General features: G+C 36.7%; 1 protein-coding gene across 9 annotated transcripts in view; it reads right to left on the bottom strand.

Annotated features, from left to right (window-relative positions):
- Positions 1–23,935, bottom strand: part of AOPEP (aminopeptidase O (putative)) — a 697,195-nt gene that overhangs the window by 61,120 nt on the left and 612,140 nt on the right. For 5 of the 9 annotated variants that reach the window (XM_056524628.1, XM_056524637.1, XM_056524663.1 and 2 more), the window contains one exon: positions 23,211–23,297. In XM_056524628.1, the coding sequence (XP_056380603.1) occupies positions 23,211–23,297 (87 nt within the window). Of the gene's footprint in view, positions 1–21,279; positions 21,534–21,609; positions 21,788–22,722; positions 22,751–23,210; positions 23,298–23,935 lie in introns of those variants that run through there. The other 4 variants (XM_056524681.1, XM_056524688.1, XM_056524696.1 and 1 more) reach the window with 4 other exon arrangements.

Here is a 23,935-nt window from a genome sequence, read left to right as displayed (position 1 = left end):
CTGAAAACTTTTCAAATGCATTGTAAGTGTTTCAGATTATCCAAGTGACCCAAAAGTGAACCATAACCATGGCGAAAACAGAAGGACCTTTCAAACACTAAATGACTGAATATTTCATTGACTGTGTAAAGTAATGGATAGACTGAATGACAGTAAACGTCTCAAAGCAATTTCATCCAAAAATGCTTTTGAAATCTTAAAGGGGTATCCCCTATTGAAAGGATAGGGGATAAGATGTATGATCGTGGGGGGCCCACCACTGGGACCCCCCGCGATCTTCCTGCAGCAACCCGCATTCAATGCGTAGCTGCGTCTGTAGTTTCGGAAACCGCCCGGTTTCCATTCATTTCTATGGGAGGGGGCGTATCGAAAGTTTCCTTTCGATATGGGATAAGATGTTTTTGCCTGGAATACCCCTTTAACTCCTTAAAGAATAAGAGGATTATTAAACTTACTTATGCTGAACTTTATTTACTAGGTGAGTTTTGTCTCTCTACTCTACTTAAGATTAAGTTTAAGATTTTATTCAAAAGTACAAATTCTAGTTGTGTCAAAGTTCCCCCAGGCTATGACCTGTTTAAATTTGGTGCATTTCCAGATTCAAACACACACAAAAAAAAGAAAAATGAAATATTAAAATTATCACTTATAATGTTCAAGGATTTTGCATGCATGACAGTGTTATATGTTTGGGTCAGAAATACTCTAATTCTTAACAGCACGCTAAAATGTTTTCAAATGTCTTTTGATTGAAACCTTTTAAAGGAGACTGTGCAGCGAGTGGGAAAAGGTTGTATTAGCTAATGTCTGTAAAGTAATCTATGGAAAATAGTTGTATGTGTATGTACTCAAGGAGCACAAGATCTATAAAAAGTATAATCCGCTTTATTTATTGAAAGCATGCTTTCCTGGGATGGGTAGAAAGTGATTTTATGTAACATTTCTACTAGGAATTAAAACTGACAGCTCACCACTGTGAAATATTCTAGGTAGCAGTGACTCAGATTTGGAACTGAACTATTGGTAGCCCAGAGACATGTTACAAGGGTGAATTCAATGCTGCAATATAACTGGTGACCTTCCAATGTTACATGCAAACTCCAACATGTTTAGCAAATGGTTGGAAAGGAATATCTCATGATGAAAGTAAATTGCAGAGAATTGAAATGAACTTGAACTACAACATATGAACATAAAAATATACTTGATGAGCCAGCCATACCTATACCTGTAACAATACAGACTTTCAGTGACGTTATCTACAAATGTACACCATATAGGTATAGTGTATTGAAGAATATGGGGGACATAATGTAGTGTACTGTGCAAAACATTGACATATTCCTTGTCTGCAAACACTGAAGGCCAATACAGATCAGACACTGTGATTTGTCAGTAGTATATGATGTTAACAATGAAATATGGTATACAGGGAAAAGCAGTATCTTAAACTGTCCTGAAGATCCATGGAGGCTCATGATTAGTGCAGGTGAAAAAGGGAGGAGGTACCCATAGCAACCAAATTTTATGAGACATTTTAGAAAATTACATTTTCATTATTTTGGATACCCTTCCCCTAATGTGCCATAAGACACGATTGGTTATTGATAAACTTATCAATAGCCTAATATAGGCTGTATAAGATAACATGACTTTTATGTGATAAATATGGAACATATTGTTTCAATATAAACAAGTACAAACAAAGCCATGGATGTTCTTGTTCTAGAGTTCTACTGTTATCATAGCACCCAGACTGACATGAGTACAAGGATTGTCGCAGGGACTGATCATACGACAATAAGGCACTTCCAACATAGACAAGCGAGGGGAGGAGAACATATTAATGTGGTGATGAATGTACATGAACAGTTGCAAGATCAAAGAGCCTATAAATGGAACAGAGTTAAGTTACACACTGACAGAACAAAACTATGACTTCCTTTCATACTATCATCTCCCAAATTTCCATCACTCTTCATCTCAGTCGCGCACTACAAACCTTTTACATGGTAAATTTCATCACTTTTCGTCTTGGTCCAACACTACATAGATTTTACATGCGTAAATACTTGTTTGTTCCCTTATTTCTAATGTGTCACATAAAAATGTCTATAGTTGCTTTTAGGGCAAGAGCACAGAAGCAAACAATGTGTACCGTGATACACGCATTCAGCATGTATATCATAAGCACAAGATATTCCGTATTGCATTTAGCAGTGAAAATGTAAATTATTTCCACATTTTATTTGTTGGCAAACTTTTCATATATGGTCATATTTATTAGATTATGTTGTATATTTGCACCTGGTATCACTCTGGACAAGTGTATAAACTACATAGTTCTTTTGCATCAAAAGCCAAACAAATTTCCTCAGTGCGAATATGAAGTTTTAAATGGATAAATCTTGCCATGCAAATATATTGGTTCTTTCAGCTCTGTCAAACTCACAGCAAATTGGCAAAACAGAGATTGTCAACACAGTGAATACAATTATTCATGCATGGCTACAAGACATTGTCATTTTCATTCAGATAGGAGTAGCTTTTCATTTCTGTTTGCTATAATTATTTTTTGCTAAGGAAAAATACATTACACATGAAAATTACTTAGCGCTGTTTTTGTTTATGCAGGAAGACACAGAGCTGACTCTATTTGTACTAGGCAACTAAGCAGTAAAAATGCATTATCACTCAATGAAAAACTAAATGTATCAGTATGCACCAGTTTACAAGTTTTACATTTGACTTCACTATTTATCTATCTGACTATCTACCTTTTTTTTAAAGAATGGCAAAATTCTTAACAGGTTCTGAAGTTTGACTCTCCTTGGCAGTGGGGCACTGAGTTACATGCCGGCATTACATGGACTGATGCTTTTGGAAAAGGCAAACAGAAGGAGCTTTAAAAGCAGTCATTTGAGTCTGAAAATATAAACCACTTCAAACGGTACATCGCAGGCTTGTGAAGTGAAATAACATCCAGCACATAAGAGAGAAGCAGAACCCATATCCCTCTATACCCATATCAACTTACCTATATCCTACAGCCCCCATAAGGCAAACTAGAAACACTGCATGGGAGAATTTATTGGCAGGGAATGGTTACACTTTAGGCATAAACTGTAGTATCATTTAGTCTTATTTGCATGTGAATATGTGTATGTGTTATGTACACTGCTCAAAAAAAATAAAGGGAACACTTAAACAACACAATGTAACTCCAAGTTAATCACATTTCTGTGAAATCACACTGTCCACTCAGGAAGCAACACTGATTGACAATCAATTTCACATGCTGTTTTGCAAATGGAACAGACAACAGGTGAAAATTATAGGCAATTAGCAATACACCCCCAATAAAGGAGTGGTTCTGCAGGTGGTAACCACAGACCCCTTCTCAGTTCCTATGCTTCCTGGCGGATGTTTTGGTCACTTTTAAATGCTGGTGGTGCTTTCACTCTTGTGGTAGCATGAGACAGAGTCTACAACCCACACAAGTGGCTCAGGTAGTGCAGCTCAGGTTAGGTTCCTCCTAATGCAAGACATTGCTAGACCTCATGTGACTGGAGTGCGTCAGGAGTTCCTGCAAGAGGAAGGCATTGATGCTATGGACTGGCCCACACGTTCCCCAGACCTGAATCCGATTGAGCACATCTGGGACATCATGTCTTGCTCCATCCACCAAAGTCACGTTGCACCACAGACTTTCCAGGAGTTGGCGCCACCTCATCAGGAGCATGCCCAGGTGTTGTAAGGAGGTCATATGGGTACGTGGAGGCGCTACTGAGCTTCATTTTGACTTGTTTTAAAGACATTACATCAAAGTTAGATCAGCCTGTAGTGTGGTTTCCCATTTTGATTTTGAGTGTGACTCCATATCCAGACCTTCATGGGTTGATTAATTTGATTTCCATGAATAATTTTTGTGTGATTTTGTTGTAAGCACATTCAACTATGTAAAGACAAAAGTATTTCATATGATTAGTTCACTCATTCAGAACTAGGATGTGTTTTCTTAGTGTTCCCTTTATTTATTTGAGCAGTGTATTTTATCCCTTCAAATTAAAGTCAGGGACCCAAAGCATCAGCAGGTCATTAGTATAGTGAAAAAGGCTAGCGGCCTTGACAGTTGCAAAACACTACTGAAATGAGGACCCCCACTTAATGATTATAGGAGTGCCACAATTGTGCACTATAAGGTCAGGGAAAGTCATGATTATTATTAGGGTAAACAGGCACACAATTCTGTTTTTGTATCTAGATCTCTTCTATATGACCGACAACTGTAAAGGTAAGCAGATGCAATAATACAAAAACCCCAATACAGTGGTCCCTCAAGTTACAATATTAATTGGTTTCAAGATGACCTTTATATGTTGAAACCATAACTCATCACCAAGGAAACCTAGTATTTGGTTCTGAAGCCCCAAAATGTCATCCAAAAATAGATAAAAATAAGGATAAAGAAACATAGATGGATAACTAATACAGATAAAGAAAGTCCTTATATATAAAAGTAAGAAAGAGCTGCTGGAAGCTGTAAATCACTGTCTGTGTAGAGGACAGGAGCTTCTTCAGCATCCTGTACTGTACACACAATGTCCCCCCAAAAAAGTAAAATGGAGCTGCCCTCACCTGGTGTCCAAAGGAACAGTTAACCCTGTCCCAGGTAGTGAGCAGTACAGAATATGTAGTACCATCCTTTACTGTAGGGAATCACTACCAGACAGCCAGTTATTGCATGCACTTCAGTAATACAGGGGTTTTACCAGTGAAATGCCCATTCTGATTGGTCAGGTCTTCCAGCTATTGACATGTTTTGCAAATCTGGGCTGTGTGCAGCATTTTATGTTCAGTCTGGTTTCAAGTTACAGTAGTCCAGAAAAGACCATTGTATGTTGAACATACTGTAACGTGAGGTCATTGTATATTGAGGAACCACTGTACTACTATGTTGTCTAAAGTTAATAGTTACATATTATACATATCTTGAATGACTTATCATTGCAACAAAGGAGTTGTAGGACTCTCCTGAAAAACAAGCCGCCTTGGTCTCCATAGGCCACTCTTGGTTTTGTAGACACCGGGTTATATCTATTAAAACCTATTTTTGTGGCTTCTGTAATGACACTGTAATGACACATGATCTTTTTGTTTTCAAATATGATGAATGAAATAAACATAATTTTACAATTTATTAAGACTGTTAAGTATAACTTCAGATGGAAATGTTCGTGGAAATGTAACAGGACCATGCACTATAAGCTACTCTAATTCCATAGTTAGTGAGGTTAGTATGTTTACAAAGGTGTCATGTATGTTGTGAGTGATTTAGTACTACCTGAAACTTAAAAGAATCACATGATAAGAGCATAGCCACAATGTGGAAGAGTTAGGAAGCTCCTACACATACCCTTCGGGTTAACAGACATCCCCTATCCTGTGCATGCATCAATAGAAAGAAGACAAGATACTTCCACATTGTGGCTTTACCTGCATGACTTTTCTCAGATACTTTATTAGAAACAGTGTGTGACCTTTTCAAAATCCGTTTTCTGTATAAGCAGAGTCTGAGTGAACAACAGGTCCCAGAACTCAAAGGAAGAAACAACAAGAGAACCCCCACATGCAGGAAAGAGAGTGGTCATGGCTCAGGAAAGCAACCCAGGAGAGCAGAGCCAGAGAAGAGTGGGAATGTAACCATGGGCCTAAAATGCTGCAAATTGAGCAGTCAAATTATTGTTTTCCAATTTGAGTTCTTCTAAATGCATTATATGGTTAAGGGTGTCAACAGTAGGGGGATTGCAAAAGCTCCGCAATCTAGAAATAATCTGTCTCATGGCTCCAATAGAGGAACTGAAATGATTTTGCCTAATGGAATACATAGGACATGGGGGGACCAAAAGTACAGGCTCTCTTTAAATGGTATTAACTATTATGATAAAAGGAACCTATTACAATTACTTCAGCTCTTGTAATACATTTACAATGCACATAGTACTTAGGAAAAAGTAAAGATCTCTGATCAGTAGACTTTTCCCAGTGAAAGCAGTTGCTTCTCTACATGGACCTTTAAAAGCAAGCAAATGTACAAAGCTTGGTCTTAAAAGCACTTATTGATCATACGTAACCAATACTCATCACACGGCTAGATTTATGGAGATTCTGCTGAGTAATGTTGCATAAAGTAATCATATTAAGAAATAATCTTTTGGTTGAACAGGAAATTATATATAATTGATATATAAAGGTAGCAGAAAGGTTTATTGGATATAATCAAAATTGTATCTGAGTTTTCCTTATATTCAATACCCTCAAAGTAACATAATACTGAAAGCAGAAATAAAAGAACACCTCCATTTATACACTCCCTGATATGTACTGTTTATGATGTGAAGTTAGCCTCATGCAGTGTTTTCCTTTTCCCACTTTGGGTGTGTTATTACAATTTAGTTCCATTCACTTCATTGGAACTGAGCTGCAGAACCGCACTCAACCTGGAGACAGACGGGGAGCGTTTTTTGAAAGAAATTAGCCTTGTTTTTCTATTCCTGGATAACCCTTTTAAATGCATAGGGGCAGCATTTTGGCATAAATTGATATGGTATCTGTTCATGTACAAAAGCTTGTACCGTCCCTGGACATAAATAAAGTTCTCCGCTAAAGAAATACCCTTCTCCTGTGCAAATCTTTAGAGGTCAAGCCCCAGAAAAAAGAATGATACACAACAGATGTAGGCTGCTTGTATTTCTAGTCCTGGTTCCTGGCATTGCTGCTGGGATCAACAAGGCAGTATAAACAGTATTATGCCAGCATTATAGAGACACTGATATAAAAGATAGACTGTGAGAACTACTATAAGGCTGACACTATGAGTTAAAATACTACTACAAATACTGTGACATCTTGAGGGTATGACCATGTGATTTAGAGTAGACAGTGTGAGCAAAGTATTTAGGGGCAGTCCCAACATCTTAAAATATGGGGGAGATTTATCAAAACCTGTGCAGAGAATAATTTGACCAGTTTCCCAAAGCAACCAATCCGATCACTTCTTTCATTTTTAACCAGGCCTCTGCAAAATGAAAGAAGCAATCTGATTGGCTGCTATGGGCAACTTTTCCTCTGCACAGATTTTGATAAATCTCCCCCATATTTTATGACTAGCGATGCGGGGTGAAGGCTCGTGAAGTCACAGTCACGCCCCCTCATGATGTCATGGCCCTCAATGCAAGTCTATAGGAGGGGGCGTGATGTCCGTCACACCCCCTCCCATAAACTTGCATTAAGGGCGTGTGACCGATCAGACATCTTATCCCCTATCCTTTGGAGTACCCCTTTGAAGGGGTGGAGTTTATAGGTAGATTCTAGCTATGAATTCAGTTTCCATATGTACTCTTCATATTCGGAATACCAAGTCCAGCTGTGAGGCTTTACACCTGTTTCTGTTATTGTCTGGGGTTTTGTAATGAATTATGCCATTAGGGCGAAACATGAAAATATTTCTACTGATGTTTTGTGTCAATATTTTTTTTTATCCTTGAGGCATGGGAAGGTGTCCCAATGCAGGTGTTCAGGTTAACGCCATAATCATTTACTACATATTTAAAGTAAAAAATACTCAACATTTTTGCTCAGGTGAACAGATGCAACATTGTTCGGCTATATATTTTTCAAGCATACATAGGGCATAAACTACATAATAAGTTCAGACAGTATACCGGGACACATTTATATTAAAGGCTCCAGGGCAGTCTGGCTGGGTTGTGCAAAAGATATGTGACCTGAAATTCTAGGTAGAGTTGTTAAGAGATATTTAAATTGTATTATACTTAAACCACCTTCCATATAAAGGTAAAGTATTAATGGGCTATTCCACTGGAAAACATTTATTTTTTTTATATCAACTGAAGCCAGAAAGTTCCAGTACTTATCAGCTGCTGTATGATCCACAGGAAGTTCTTTTCTTTTTGAATTTCCTTTCTGTCTGACTACAGTGCTCTCTGCTAACACCTCTGTCCTGAGTAGGAGCAAATCCCCATAGAAAACCTATCCTGCTCTGGACAGTTCCTGACATGAACAGGGGTGTCAGCAGAAAGCACTGTAGTTAGACTGAAAATAAATTCAAAAAGAAAATAACTTCCTGTGGATCATACAGCAGCTGATAAGTACTGGAAGGATTAAGATTTTTTTAATAGAAGTATTTACAAATCTGTTTAACTTTTTGGCACCAGTAGATAAAAAAAAATGTTTTCCAGTCGAGTACCCCTTTCACATTACAAATCTAGCCTTAAGAACTTTTTAGAGCCCCAGAATATGTCAATAAGGGCTGTCAAGCAACAACTGCTAACAGATGTGCCCCAAGTTACTATATTATTTAGATTATCTCACATCATTCTTTAGGGTCTTTATCAACCACTATAGTACTCCTGTATGGCATTGTAGGTCTCTGTGTCACAATTTTTTTTTCATAATGATATTAATTTTGGCACTGTATGTCGATATTATTTTGCCAATATTATTATACACCAGGTATAAAGGTATGTTCACATGAGCAAATATGGCATTAAAACCATGAGGCTTCCATCTTCCATTTACTTTAATTGGGAAATGGTAAAAAAAAAATATATATATAAAAAAAATGGTGGGGGGAAAAAACTGCGCTGAAAAAATAAGTGCCTGCATAGAATTTCCCACTGAAATCTATGAGAGTTTGTTTAAAAAAAGAAGAAAAAAAAAACAACATGAAAAGCCAAATTTTTTTCACAAAGATTTTAGTTGATATCCAAATACTTCTATGTATTTGTATTATTGTTGTATTATTTGCCATTTCTTTCATTTCACAAAAACAGTAGGATGATCAGAGACTTTGATCCAGCCTTCCTGGCCATAAAGACATTGGCCCGTATTTACTAAGAGTGTTGTGTAGTTTTCTTTGTGGGTTTTAATTCCCTACAATTTTTTTACTCAGTATTAACTAAGGTTTCCCTACATTTTCTACTTTTCCTACACTTTGCTTTTTTTATACATGCTCTGATCTGTAGGGTTTTCCTCAGCTCAAATCCACCACATTTTCTGTGGAAACCTTAGTAAATATGTTGGGTTTTTGTGAAAATGTCAGGAACACGCCCCTTTTCAGAGACCACACCCCCTTGTTGGGTTTTCTTAGCAAAATGGAGAGTTAGTCAGGGTTTTTTTCAATTCTGGCGCACATTCTGTCGCAAATCTGGCGCAGACAGATTTTCTGACGCAATGCGACAGAATCTGGCACACAACCCGACAAAACATGGGTTTGCAATAGTAAATGAGGGCCATGGTTAATATATAAATATAATGCAAGGGGAAGTAGAGAAATTACACACAGAAACCAATCAAACTCTAGCTCTCCGTTTACAACCCTTATAATACAATACCAATGTATATTACTACATTCCATATTCCACATGTAATTTTATAGTATGAACATATAACTTTATGCATATAAAACTATGCAAAGCAGCAAATTGGCAGACTACATAATTACACAGTAAATTTAGGATACTGTGAAGCTGTATTACTATTTATTTAACTAATGGATCTTGTGAAAATGAATTTAGAATAATAACTAGATGGGTAATGATAGATAGATAGATAGATAGACAGATAGATAGATGCAATAATCTGCCATAATTTTAATATAATGGCCATGTGATACAAAATGGGGTTTTAAAGCACAATACAAATACAAATAGTTGAAAATGTGAAGTCAAGATACATTAAGAGAAAGTCCAGCACATTCATGCTCACAAATAAATGATTATGTGATTTATAATCTTAATATGTTGTAACTCTATAGAAAGCCGTCTGTATATTCAGTGTGAAGAACAGATGGACGATAATAAGAACTGTATTGTTCACATGGAGATATGGCAGAAAGTGATTACTATGTAATGTATTGGCAACACTGGATTGAGTGTTGTGAGCTTGCAGTACATATAACTGGTGGATCGGCATCAGTCAGACCCTAGAAGGATTCAGAAGCTGAAAGTTACTGATGACAGTTACTTGATGTAAAAGCAAGCCTAGTAAATGAGAAGCAGGCTGCTTGAACAGACATAAGAGGCGACGGGGGTAAGCTCAAGGGGAATGTGCACATGATTCTACTGAAGAAGACCCAGCACTGAGCCAATAACCCAGCAGAGACACAGTATAGTAAAAAAAAAAAAATAAATAAATGATGGGTGGCCAGAAGATATTACCGTAAATATATTGCAGTTCCTTCATATCGACCTCTAACCTATGTTATATGTCTAATAAAAAAGCCTTCCCATTTACAGCAGTTGTATACTGCAGCAAACTCCCCTCTGCAATCTATTAAGAGTTTCAATGTATGTTCTATGTAATGTTTTTTTCTGACTTCAGTGTCTGAGAGAAAAATGGCATTGCACATCTGCTGCAAAGCTTCTTACTACTCATTTAGCACAGTAAGACCAGCTTTACGTTACACAGCCAAGTCATCACTAGTAATTTGGTTTTCAGTCATTTTTATTAAACAATCCTAGTATTTTGGTTAATAACCCCCAAGGACACAGTTTTTGGCCTAGAGGACACAGCCATTTGTTATTTTTGCATTTTTTGTTTTTTCCTCCTTTCTTTTAAGAGACATAACTTTATTTTTTTCATTTACAGACCCATATATAGGCTTCTTTTCTGTTTGACCAATTGTACTTTGTAATGTCACATTTTATTTTACCTTAAAATGTAAGGTGAAACAAAAAAATAAATATTAGAAAATTAAAATTTTTGCTACTTTTGAGGGTCTTTTTTTATGCAGTGTACATTATGGTAAAAATTATGTTTTTTTTATTCTGCTGGACAATATTATTTTTCTATTATTACTAAAATATACTGCTTAATGTATTATTTATTATTTTAATATTAACTATTAATATCATTTACTATTTAAAAAAGTCACTTTGTTATTATCAAAATCAGTATGCTAAAAATTTCCCTAATCTGACCCTTATAACTTTTTTATTTTTCCATATATGGACCTGTATGAGGGCAAATTTTTTGCTTCACGATCTATAGTTTATAGACTATTTTTTTTTATATATGATGTGATCAAAAATCAGCATGTCTGGCAATTGGTATTTTTTTAAATATATTTATGCTTTTTTATGCATAACAGGAATGTAAGGGTGATTGCTATATTTTATTTTTTTATTAGGAGAGGGGCTTTTATATCATTTTAAGAAAAAAAAGATTTTTTATTTTACACATTTTAAGTCCCCATAGGGTACTATTACATGAAATCATCATTACATTGCATTCACTGTATATTGCTATGCCTTTTGCATACAGTGTGACCAGTGGTCTACTGATACAGCCTGGCTCAGCCAGAATACATCATTGGAGCGACAACATGGCGGCAAATCATTTTAGCTTATCGAACAACCTTGATCGTGTTGTGGGAGTGCAATGAGATGACAGAACTAACCGGCATCTGTAATTTATTTCTTTAGACACCGTGATCGATGCCTATTAATCATGATCTAAAGGGTTAATGACTGGCCGTGGCAGGATTGTCACTCCCTATCATTAGTGTTGAGAGTCTGCCTACTGTCACTCACTGCCTATGAAGTGACCGAAGCTCCTGTCCTTGCTTCATAGACACTAAGCACTCCAGGCTGTACAGGTATGCCCTTTGTCTTAGTACTAAAACTGCAAGGGTATACAGGTATGGGTTCACAACCTTTAAGGGCTCTATAACTTCTCAGCTAAATCCACCAATATAGCCCTGTGCAATATGGCAGTGATCAGCTGACGAACAAAAAGCAAATGCCCATCCTTCCTCTGATCCCTTTGTTATACCTGGCTTAAAAATATGACATTGATGGAAGCAGAGGGCCGCATGAAGGATCCAGCGATCATCTGTGCAGCCCACCTTGCACTGTTGTCGAGCCTTGTAATAAGCAACTTTAAAGGAAAACAATCACCTGTTCACCTGCACAATAACCCGATACACTGGGCTATAGTGCGGGTGAACATGAGACCAATGCAGGGTCTCGGATTGCTATACCTACCTGCAGTCCGGTGGCGGGCCCGCCGGCTAGATTTTAATATTCGTAAGCGCCGGTCACGTGAGCGTAGAGATGAGCGAACTTACAGTAAATTCGATTCGTCACAAACTTCTCCACTCGGCAGTTGATGACTTTTCCTGCATAAATTAGTTCAGCTTTCCGGTGCTCCGGTGGGCTGGAAAAGGTGGATACAGTCCTAGGAGACTCTTTCCTAGGACTGTATCCACCTTTTCCAGCCCACCGGAGCACCTGAAGGCTGAACTAATTTACGCAGGAAAAGTCATCAACTGCTGAGCCGAGAAGTTCGTGACGAATCGAATTTACTGTAAGTTCGCTCATCTCTACGTGAGCGCTCCGTAGGCACAAGCGCTCACATGAATATTTAAATCCAGCCGGTGGGCCCACCTCCAGGGCGCAAGTCAGCGCTGGAAGAGGAGGACCTTCAGAGGGTCAGGGCTCCGGACTGCAGGTAGGTATAGCAGTCTGAGACCCCGCATAGGTCTCCTGTTCACCCGCACTATAACCAGGTGTATAGGGTTATTGTGTTGGTGAATTGGTGACCGTTTTCCTTTAAAAAAAACTGCAGGCCTACTAGATTGGTGCTCATTTACACAACGCACCGGCCTGTGCAATAGGGCCTTAAGTCTACTTTTATATACAATAATGCTGACTTTTATAAGGCGCATTTTACACAGTTCAATTGTGGTAAACAAAAACTGTATAAATGACTGCTGGATGGCTGGAGCAGTTGTTCACTTACATAATTGTTGGCAGCACATTTCCTGTTTACAATTTTTTTTGTCCTGAATGATCCCAGTGATTAACTAGGGAACAAAAATGTTCCCGTTCGTCGGCTGATAGCTGGGTGTTTTACACAGGGCAATCATTGGTCTCTCCGTGTAAGAGGCCCTTAAGTCACTCCTCTAATGTTTGTTCCATTGTTTGTTCTAGCAGTCACTGAATGAGAATTATTTATAAAAATACATTAAACGAAAAAGGAAGGTTTCCACAAATTATTCTATGTGTGTGATTACATCATTTACAGTCTTATCAGAACAGCACAGAAGGGGGTTTGAAGAGTGAATTGCCTATATCCAAATAGTGTCTGTCTTCTAATGCATGTCACATTTATCTCTGTACAGTTGTGAGCCTAGAAGCAAAGCCATGTCCTTTTGTATGAGAGAGCAACAAAATCGTAAGCATAAATACAATAGGATTATCTAGCAAGTAAAGTAATCGGAGCTCGTAGCAACCGCTCTCTTCATCTCAGTTTACTTCATGGACTGACATAATCTAATAATGTATGGTAAATGACTAGACTATGAGACAACCACTGATCTTAGGGAGTCAGATGAATATCCTATGAATACTTCTGCCACGACAGTAAACCAGAAGATCCTATAATATGTTTAGCCGTGTTGAAGTGATAAAACAGAATAAAAGATGTTAATATAGATAAACACTTTTTATGTGCAATAGCTAAATACAATGAGCAAAAAAATTGACTTTATCTTATTGGAGACATGACTGCACAATAGATTTATATGGCGTCTGAGGCATTAGCTACTTTACATCTGGAACCTGAGAAGATTCCACAGCGTGCAAGTACATGAAAAGAGATTATATATGTTCTTCTTAGCAAATCGCATAGAGCAAGCTTTCAATCTGTAGCGAACTACCAAAACTACAGTATAGATGTAAATATTAATTTAAAGTATGACAATAATTCGATTGGCAATCTCTATATTGTGTTTTTTTTTTTTGCTTTTTGTGTTTTTTTTTTATTATCACTCCTTTAGCTGTTTGGATCACACCAGTACTTTATGGCCTTACATGAGGTGCACAGTCTTCATGAAAACAGGAAAATCTGATGCATTATTTTTTGTGTATTGAAAATGGTAGTTAAAAGGGGTACTCCGGTGCTAAGACATCTTATCCCCTATCCAAGATGCCTGATCGAGGGGGTCCCACATCTGGGGACCCCCGTGATCTTGCACGCAGCACCCCATCCCCGGAGCATGCTCACTTCGGGTCTGATTACTGGCGATCACGGGGGCCGAAGCATTGTGACATCATGGCCCCGCCCCATGTGACGTCACGCTACGCCCCCTCAGTGCAAGCCTTTGGATAGGGGATAAGATGTCTTAGCACCGGAGTACCCCTTTAACCAAACTTTCAATGTAGTGACCCACATCACAATAGTGTGTGGCTAAAAAATGCTCTTTTGGCTTATATCTGGCCATTTCAGCCAACAGACAAAATTCTGCATGTTGAGTATTTCCTGGTGTATATAGCAAATGACCACCATAACAAAGTAATTCTCCCTTCTTTATGACAATAACAAATTATCACATATCCACTAGACAGATGAGAACTACTAAATTGATGGTGGTCTGACATGATCACAAGGGCAGTGGACTAAAGCAACATTTAAATGGAGTGATGGTCAAACATATGTGCTTCTTTTTAATTTAGAGTCCAGGGAACTGGCCAAGACATTTAAATACAGCACTTGGCTATGTCCAGCAGTCCCATTGAGGGGACATTTATAAATGTTTGCTTATGTATTCCTTTTTTAGTTATTTTTTTCTTACTATTTTTTTACTTATTTATCAACTGCTTTCAGCCTGTTGATGAGTTTCTTTCACTTAAGCACTTTTTCTTTTTTTGCTTTGGTAGTGGCTTTTTCTGCTCCATGTCTGAGCTGGAGTAAATTTAGTAGGTTTTTTCATGCAATGCAACTTTTTTGTGACTTTCGCACTTGATAAATCTCTGACCACTGCAAGTCAAAAATCACTTTTTGCTTTGGTAAGCAAGATATTTATTTTTTGCTTAGGACACTGAACAAGCAAAAAGTTGCAGAAAAAAGAGCGTAGTCGCACGTGCGGCTTTTTTTTTATGCGACAATTTTAAGCAAAAAAAAAAAACTACTAAATGCTTGATAAATGTCCCCCATAGAGTTTAAATAGAGTAGCAGAGTGCATGCTTAACTATCTTTCTATTCAAACCGGCACATTGGACCCTTGTTCTAGCAATCGGTTGGGGTCTAACCTCTGGTGATAGGCTGATACATGATAACTTGTTATTACTGAAATACTCTATTTAATTTTTGTAGGAAAAAAGCTTAAGCTATGTTTGCAGTTTCTGTTATCCTGCTCAAATCCCTTTTCTTGATTGAGGAAAGCTACTTAAACCCCCCCACAATTTGTTGATTAACTCTCTGTTTGGAGGAGAAAACACACTTTATACATAAACAAATCAGTAAAAATATAGCAAGAGTAAGAAACTAAAACTTTTAGTTAGTTAAATATGTTTAAGGGTGAGGTTTAAGATGGGACTAAAACACTCTGAAATTTTCTGCTTTATTTTGTAAGACCAGACAAACATTTTGAAGCCATAGATGACTAAGACCTCTTTTACATGACAATATTTTGCATCAGTATAGTTTTTCAATTTTTTTAGGTTCCACAAGTTTTGACTTAAAAGTACTGAAGTTAAACACTGACCAAAATACTAACCTGTAAAAGTTACTTTAGGGTACGTTCACATGGGCGTATCTCCTTTCAAACTTGCAGCGTATTTCTCGCAGCTGCAAAAAATTTGCCCCAGTGAGCTCACCCCTTTCAAACTCGCAGCAGGAAGCGAACTGCCAATTTAAAAGAAAATACGGCTATGTGACCATACTCTTAAGGTGTGATCTTCTTGTGGTGTAAACTTTAAGATGCCAGACAACCTGCATTTACAGGCTTCTGAGATGTAGACTCAATATTTGTTACATACATTTCTTTGACACTGGAAGAACAATATGTTAAAAAGAGCTGGTGTAAACTGTGCACAAGCATGTGGAAAATCTAAAATACAAGCAAAATAAATGAAGAGTCTCTCAGGCTAACTAATATGACTTTAATCTATAGGGTTTAAGGCCGAGCACATAAAGTCAATACTACCCTCCGATCTGCTCAAGTGTACACCAGAAAAGTTCCTGTTATTGAACCCAAAGCAATGAACAATGTCCCAACCACCACATCACCCTAAAAGGTATGTATCTAATGATGGAAAAAGTGGTTGTAACCATGATTCACTTATTCAAAAATCAAAGGGAATGATTATCTTCTTTGCCAGGTGGAAAACATAACCAGGCTTGAGGATATTTAAAATTAACAAAAGTCTCAAATGGTCTCAAAGCCAAGTATTCTAATGCCTCATCTATAGATAAAATACAGAAGGAGGAATTGTTCTTGAATTTAGATTTCATTGTAAGTCAAACCGTTCCCTAAGGTTGACCATAACTAGTTATTGTGAAAAGCACATCAGTGGATCATTGTTGAATGGACATAGCTGAATTTTACTTGGTCTGTCAGTGGTCAGAAGCATTGTACATGGCATTTTAATGGCATCATTCTGACTTTAAAAAGCAAGACCACACAGCATCACCTGAAGCCACTTAGTACTAGGGGGGCTCTATGAGATTAACCAGGCCTAGAGTACCTTCACTGACGTGGCCCAAGGGAAACAATTAAAAAAAATGTTCTACAAAACAGGAAGAATGTTTTATTGAAAACACTAGGTATGTATAGACATATACCTGTAACAGTCCTCCTGCATGTCACATTACCAACACAGAAAGCCTGCATAAAAACATAATTGTCCAGCAATCAAGATGGCAATTTCCCACAAACAATACTGTCTAGGTTTAGGATATGGAGTATTTCAAGATTTGTACTCCTCTAATCTTGTGATCAACAATAAAGTAAACTGTACATGTAACTGCATTAAGGATTTCCAAGACTAATTCCCATCATACATCTGTGAAAAACAGAAAGAAGTATACGAACAATATAGAACTCTGATTTTATACAATCACTGAGAATTCATTGGGATCTGGAAAAAAAAAACAAAGTGAACAATCACCAAAATATGGAATAGTTTATGGGGCTCACCAACATGTCAGCACTCCCCTAAAGGGGAACCTTGCTTTGTGAGGTCATTTTGGGGATTTTGTTTGGAGAGCGCATTAAAGCTCCAGAGACTTCAACTCACAAGTGCATTGGAGGTTTATGCAAATCACACAACAGTTACTTATAAAGATGTCATAAGTTGTGAAACTAAATAAAAATATGAATTTACTGTAACCTGTAGTCTTACTGCTATATGTTAGATATATTAAATAATGTATAATTATAGATTATATAGTATAAGATATATTCTGATGTATGGGATAAGGGCATAGGGATATTGTTTACATGCACTAAATCTTATGTCTGCTCAATGGGCAAAATAAATCCATAGATTTCTATGGATGTATTCCATGCCCATGCAGTCTTTAATGGACCCTGTCCCCATGAACTGCCAGCATTAGCATCATGTTATAAAACAGATATATAATTGTGGTAAAATATTTAGTACAACTTGTATTTTATTCCTTAATGTTTAAAAAAAATGCTCCCAGGTCCCCAGGTTGGGTGTGATTCTGCAGCTCAGTTCTATTGAAGTGAATGGAGCCAAGTTGTAAAACCACACCCAACCTGGAGACAGACGTGAAGCTGTTTTTGAGAGAAATTAGCTGTGTTTTCTATTCCTGGATAACCCCTTTAAGTCTATTCTGGGCTTAGGAGTCCAGTGGACAGTCCTACTTAGTCTCTGTATGCATGTTCACATAAAAAGGGTTGTCAATCATTGAGGAAGAACACTTACTGGAATATATATTTCCATCTGTTCAGCATCTTCTGTTGTATATGTGTTACTCTAATGGATTAAACAACATTTTCATGGTGACATATTACCTTTATGTTGCTGGCAATTCAAGTTTGGCCAACATCCCCCCAACAGACATGCATGCCACGCCTTATCCAATAATATCCATTCTCAGTTTCATCAAGCATATATGTTTATTGGTAACGAAAGAGAAGGGCAAGAAGCTTCTACACTCATTGGCAGCATGTTTCTACAAAAGTTTTGGCACCTTGTTTTCCCAGGTAGGCCTCCAATGAACATTTTACTGTAGACAGCTTTATTGACAAGCTAATCTAACTAAATATTCTATCAATGAAAGCAGTGCAGTAGGAGGAACTTTTTAGCTATATATTAGGGACTGAGTTAGAGGATATTTTATTTACTAAATTATATGAACTCCTTAGACAGACATAGTTATTGGCAATGCAACTCACTGTGCTTCTATTTTTAGTATGAAAGTCTTTTTTTCTCAGATGCAATGGTAAAAGGTTAATCTTTACTGCTTTCACTATGGACACAGCGAGGGATTACAGCAAATGTTATCATTCTATACTCAACTTCCAAAAAGTTAACTTTCCCTATTTACAAAAAACTAAACAAATTCAAAAACATTTGAACCCTCAATATAAACATTTAAAAATAGATCAGATGTCTTTTACAGATTTGGTGGTCTCATATGTAAATCAAGTACTCAAGTATTATCAATAATGAATTATCAGAATTCTGAAATATTAGGAAAATGTGATTGTTTTTCTATAGTTAGATAACATAAAGAGAATAATAGAAATCAATTAAATAAGGCAATGTTCACCCCTGGGCACAGGACACAGCCCATTCAGCATGCCTAGGTGTTTTATGTAGCCAGATAAAGGATTGGGCTTATCCATATAAATCACAGTCATGAAAAGAACCTTTATATACAATTCTATGTGGCTGAATAGAAGCCAAGACTCTTGTTTCCTTGTAGAATGTAACCTCATTCTATTCTAAAATCACTTAGGCAAATGTTCCTGTTTCTGTCCTGCTTAGATAGCTTCTAAATTGTAATCTAAATCATGTCTTGAATGGTCCCTTTGCATAAATAAATAATACAATCCATTAAACGGCAAAAGGATAGATTGTACAGCGAGTTCACTCTTCAAACCCTTCAATGCACGTTCCTCACACATAGTGGTGTATGGTAATGTAAACTATAACTAAAAAATATTGCTCTGTATAGCAAGGAAATAATGACTATTCAACCTCTTCCAGTCATTTAGATACCATAACAAAAAAGTTTTGTAACAATCTGGCTTTTACCATAGAGATTATTGTATATGCGTGTTCAAGCACAGGAACGATCTCCAAAGGGGATCCCAATGATTCGGATTGGAAGTAGCCATACCTGAAGCTAATTCATTTTCCCTTAAGAGACTAAATTCTTTATCATAATGTTTGGCAAAACAAGTTATAGTATTTAATGATAATATAATGGTATATAATGATGTTAAATGTCATAGAGAATGAACACTAAAGATACAGAATGCCATTATTGTTTGTGTTTATCCCAGAAAGCATGAAACACTATGTTTTTAAAAGTATACTCTTATTATTTTAATTATCCAGAGAGTATAAAAATACAACAAAATAACAATAGTGCATGATTCTAAGAGGTTCTGAAAAGTTGTTGATATTGATCATAGGCAACTTTTCCCCATGCAAAAATAAAGCATTGAAATTACGATGACAGTCGCATACTACAGGGCTTGAGGTAAACCATGGCCCAGGAGCAATCATCTACAATGTCCCAAGAAGCCAGAATATTAAGTAAAAAGTTCCCCACAGACACGGCAATTTGAAAACCAATTGAATAGATCCATTTATTTATTGGTGTAAAGTATTGGTTCACCTTAGGTAGGCCTATACATATAGAAGGGACTGCATAAACAGCAAGTCCACATTACAATTTCACTATCAGAGAGAGAGAGAGAGAGAGAGAGAGAGAGAGAGAGAGAGAGAGAGAGAGAGAGAGAGAGAGAGAGAGAGAGAGATGTTGGGAAACCCCAATGTCCTAAGGTTTCTATGTCAGCTGATCAGTAGACCCAGCCTGTTTTACAACAGTTAACGCCTGTTTTTCAGTACCCTTTGTATGCTTCAACTAAATTGGATTTCCCACCAATGCCTCTTCTTCGAAAGGAGACATAAACATTTTTTTAATAAACAGGACTAGACAATGTTTATCAAATGTAAAGGTAATTTAAAATATAACATTTTGGTTATTTAGCAGTTGTTTTTTTTAATATCTTTTACACTTTTTTTTTATTTTTTTATTACATGTGGACCAAATAAACAAAATAAAAACGCTATTGACATTTAGTCTGTAGTGTATCTGAAAATGCGTAAGTGGATTTTACAAAGCAACTTCCATTTTCTTCTATTACGACCCTTATATTATAAAGAATAAATTTAAATTGTATATTGTGCTCTATATGCTCTGTTTACTAAAATACCAGTATAAAGTATTGTGCTTTTGATATGCACACTGGCTGTTTGCTGCTCCAGACACTCTTTTGTCTGTGCTCTTAAAAAGGCTTGGAGCCCTCACAAATATGATCTTAAATCTTCTTAATACCTCCTAGACTCCCTTAAAAATAATGAGACAAGTCCTTTAAATCTGCAGCCAAATATCTCCATTACATGATTGCCATGAAGTCTGAGAGCGCATACCTAAAATAACACCCTACATACAGTAATCCATTAAAACTTTACCAACTGGTTAAACAAAGACAACATTGTCCAGATCATTGTATGACTGCTTGGTGTTCCCTCTTTACTATGCACACTATGGAAAGTACACCACTAGCCAGACATGTAAACACACACCAGATGCTTTATTAATGGATAGGCATACAAATAAAGATTGGAGATACTTAAAATGTGAAACCATAAACCCACAAAGCAACACGAGAAGGTAAATGATAATTTTCATCCCGAATCATCTAATCAGAACAACTAATATAGATTATATAACAAGCCAACCAACATCTGCCATGATATATGTATCGTGGGGGACACCTAACACACAAGATATGACCTATAAAACTGAGCTAATAAAATTTATAGAAACATATATTTTATATTTTACTGCCACAGTCACAAGTAAATGATCATATAGAAATATTTTTGTATATGATAGAACATACATAGAAAAATATTTGAAGAAAATTAAACACTGTATAATGTCTATGTATCAACGTATCTGTGTCAAGGATCAGATCAGTTCCCCAAATTTAGGTAAAACCTTCCCACTGTCCGTAGATTATCCTTTGTTTTGGCCCTGTCTTCTGCACTAGTCCAACTTGATATGTAGACTGGAAATTGAGGACTGGAGGATGTTACTGGAAATTATGAGAAGGGCCTGACTTAAAGGAGGGATGTTGGAGAGTGATAACAACTAAACTGAGACAGATCTAATTATTGCAACAGAGGAAATGACTTAAACGGGGAGCAAGTAATGGAGGTTTTAAACTTTTAATTGCACATCTTTGAGTCTGCTTTGGAGCAAAAGCACTTCATTATGTCGCTTTAATCTGCTGGGCTCTGTTCTAGTGCTGGGGGCAGCAGACCAGCCTCCCTCTTGTTTTTCGATTCCACAGCAAACTGACCAACTACAGATGGCACTGGTTGACTGGAAAGAGTGTTAACACCTTCACTGCCCAGCACCAGCCCTATATTATAAAATACAGTCTAGCAGCTCTATAAAAGATATTTATAGATACGATACTGAGTTCTGATTCCACACATATATTCATAATAACCTATATGGTTAGAGATACAGCTAAAATGCAAGCTAAAATCATATGTCTGTATGTGCACCAGGTATATCCTATAGATTGCTATCTTCAAAAAGGTGTAAATTAGAATACGGGAACAGACTTTAAGGCAGAAGGAAACAAATCAACAAGCCTGAGGTATAGTGATGTAAACCAAACCATTTTTGTAACCTTGTCCTGAAACAAAAAAGTTATTCATTAATGATGACAAAAACAGTAGCAAAACAAAGGAAATCCCTAATAAATGTGTGTTTACCAGATCATATATTGAGCAGCGTTTGACATCCCATAAACTATAGAATAAGCAGCAATGCCCCAGGCTTTGGTGGTCTAGTAGATTTTGGCGCCAAGGAAGCATAGTTAGTAGTATAGTTATATGTCCTCATGGTTTCTTAATGACATAACATTTAGAGCATATTCTAAATGTAATTTTATTCCATATAAAAATACAATTTGAGCTGCAAAGGGGAAAATGTACAATATTTGTGTTAGGATAACATCTAATCTAAAGTTTGTATTTATTTCATTAATTTAATTAAATCCATTGATAACAGTCCGATTTCCTAAAACATCCATTGTCTCCAGATTTATAGGGTCAAATTAAGAGAAATAAGGGATCATATAACTCAAGAAAAGTAGAATGGGTAGATTACACATGTTGTGTAGGGGATGGGAACACAGGTTTGCATTAAAGAGTGGCAATATTATTCGTAACCTGAAAATGCCTTCTTAGCCCCATTAAAGTCTGGACGCTGACAATAAATCTACTTTATACTTGTCAGAAAAGCTGAAGCATTAAGTGAAATATTATCCTACGCTGTCATATATATTATGCAACAGCCACTAAATCACACAGAGCAAAAACTTGAGGAAGGAGCAGTTATTGTTAAGGAAAGAAAAAAAATCATGTCTGCAATCTACAGAAAAACCCTAAAGAATCACATGAACGGAAATCTTAATAGTTACTCAGTCCTTCACTGTAAGAGTAAATGTCTTTAGATTTTCTTCCTTAATCCAAATGCACAAGATTTGGTTTCTACAGAAAAATTTGGGCTGCCTGCCATTTCTGGAGCCCCTCTGTTTGAAGGAAACAACAGTCTGTGTACACTCACCTTAGTTATTATGTAAGAAGATCAGCGCCTATGTGAAATAGTATAAACCCCATTATATGATCAGATTACATTAAACAAATCCATACGAATAACACTATCTCATATCTATTTATCCATCTATCTATCTATCTATTTTTTTTATCCTATAAGCCAAAAAATATACACCTGCAAACAATAACTAGGATAACAATGCAAACTGTTACCAAAGTTTCTAACAGTTGTAATAGTTTTCCTACTGTAGATTTCATCCCATATTGACCTCATCAAATTTAGATAACTATCTAAAAGTTTTAGTATGAACACAACAGTTTTAGTATAAACACAACATCAGACCATAGAATGTACAAATATTTCTTTAGAAAACCGCAAAAACACAACATAAATTAGACTACAAAAAAAGTATTTATACATTTTTAGAAAGACTGAAGAAAAGAGAGGAAAGTATTTCAAAGGAATACGATATATGGTAAACAGCAACAGGTTTTTACCTTATCGTCACATTGGTCGCTACGTTGTCGTTTTCGTCCTGTTCCTCCCCGCCTGTTTCTCTGGTTTAACCGAATCCACTTTGAGACCTGGGTTGAAGATTATAGAGTTTGTTTAGAGAGATACTCTTCTTGTGTGCAGATGGCCCATGTGCGTAAGAAACTATAAACAGACACTACACATATTTTTCCATTGCTTCACTGGGTGGAAAAAAAAAACCTTTATCCTCTTCAGCTTGAAATTACGTTCCTGAAATATGCATACTCTATATACTTGATAAGTGAGAGATAAGAGCCTTATCTCTGGGAAAATACTGCTCTGAATAAAGATGACAGTAATCTCAATAAACTTTGCATCATTTGGAGCGCATAGTAGCTTAGAATGCAGTCTCTGTTGTCACCCCTATAATTCTGCTTTGTAAAATGTAGGAAAGCAGTCACAAACTTTTTGTCATGTGTTCTAGGAGCTAGCATTCATTCTAGTTAGACTACAGCTCAACACAGTAACAGGGCACCAGCTAAGATCTTCATTTATGTGTCATTTCATTACATTACTATATCACTCTACTGACCTTGAAGGGTTAATACATTGCACTGTGCAAAATAGATTTTGATTAGTGATTCAGTTAAATTATATAATCAAAACATTATTCTGTACTGTACTGGGAAAGGGCTTGGAGGAAGGGAGGAAACTACCTGCATTCTTCTAGAAGACAAAGGATGTTGCT

The sequence above is a fragment of the Hyla sarda genome, chromosome 1, assembly GCF_029499605.1.
Source record: "Hyla sarda isolate aHylSar1 chromosome 1, aHylSar1.hap1, whole genome shotgun sequence".
NCBI lineage: Eukaryota > Metazoa > Chordata > Amphibia > Anura > Hylidae > Hyla > Hyla sarda.
This window is presented reverse-complemented; position numbering and strand designations above follow the sequence as displayed.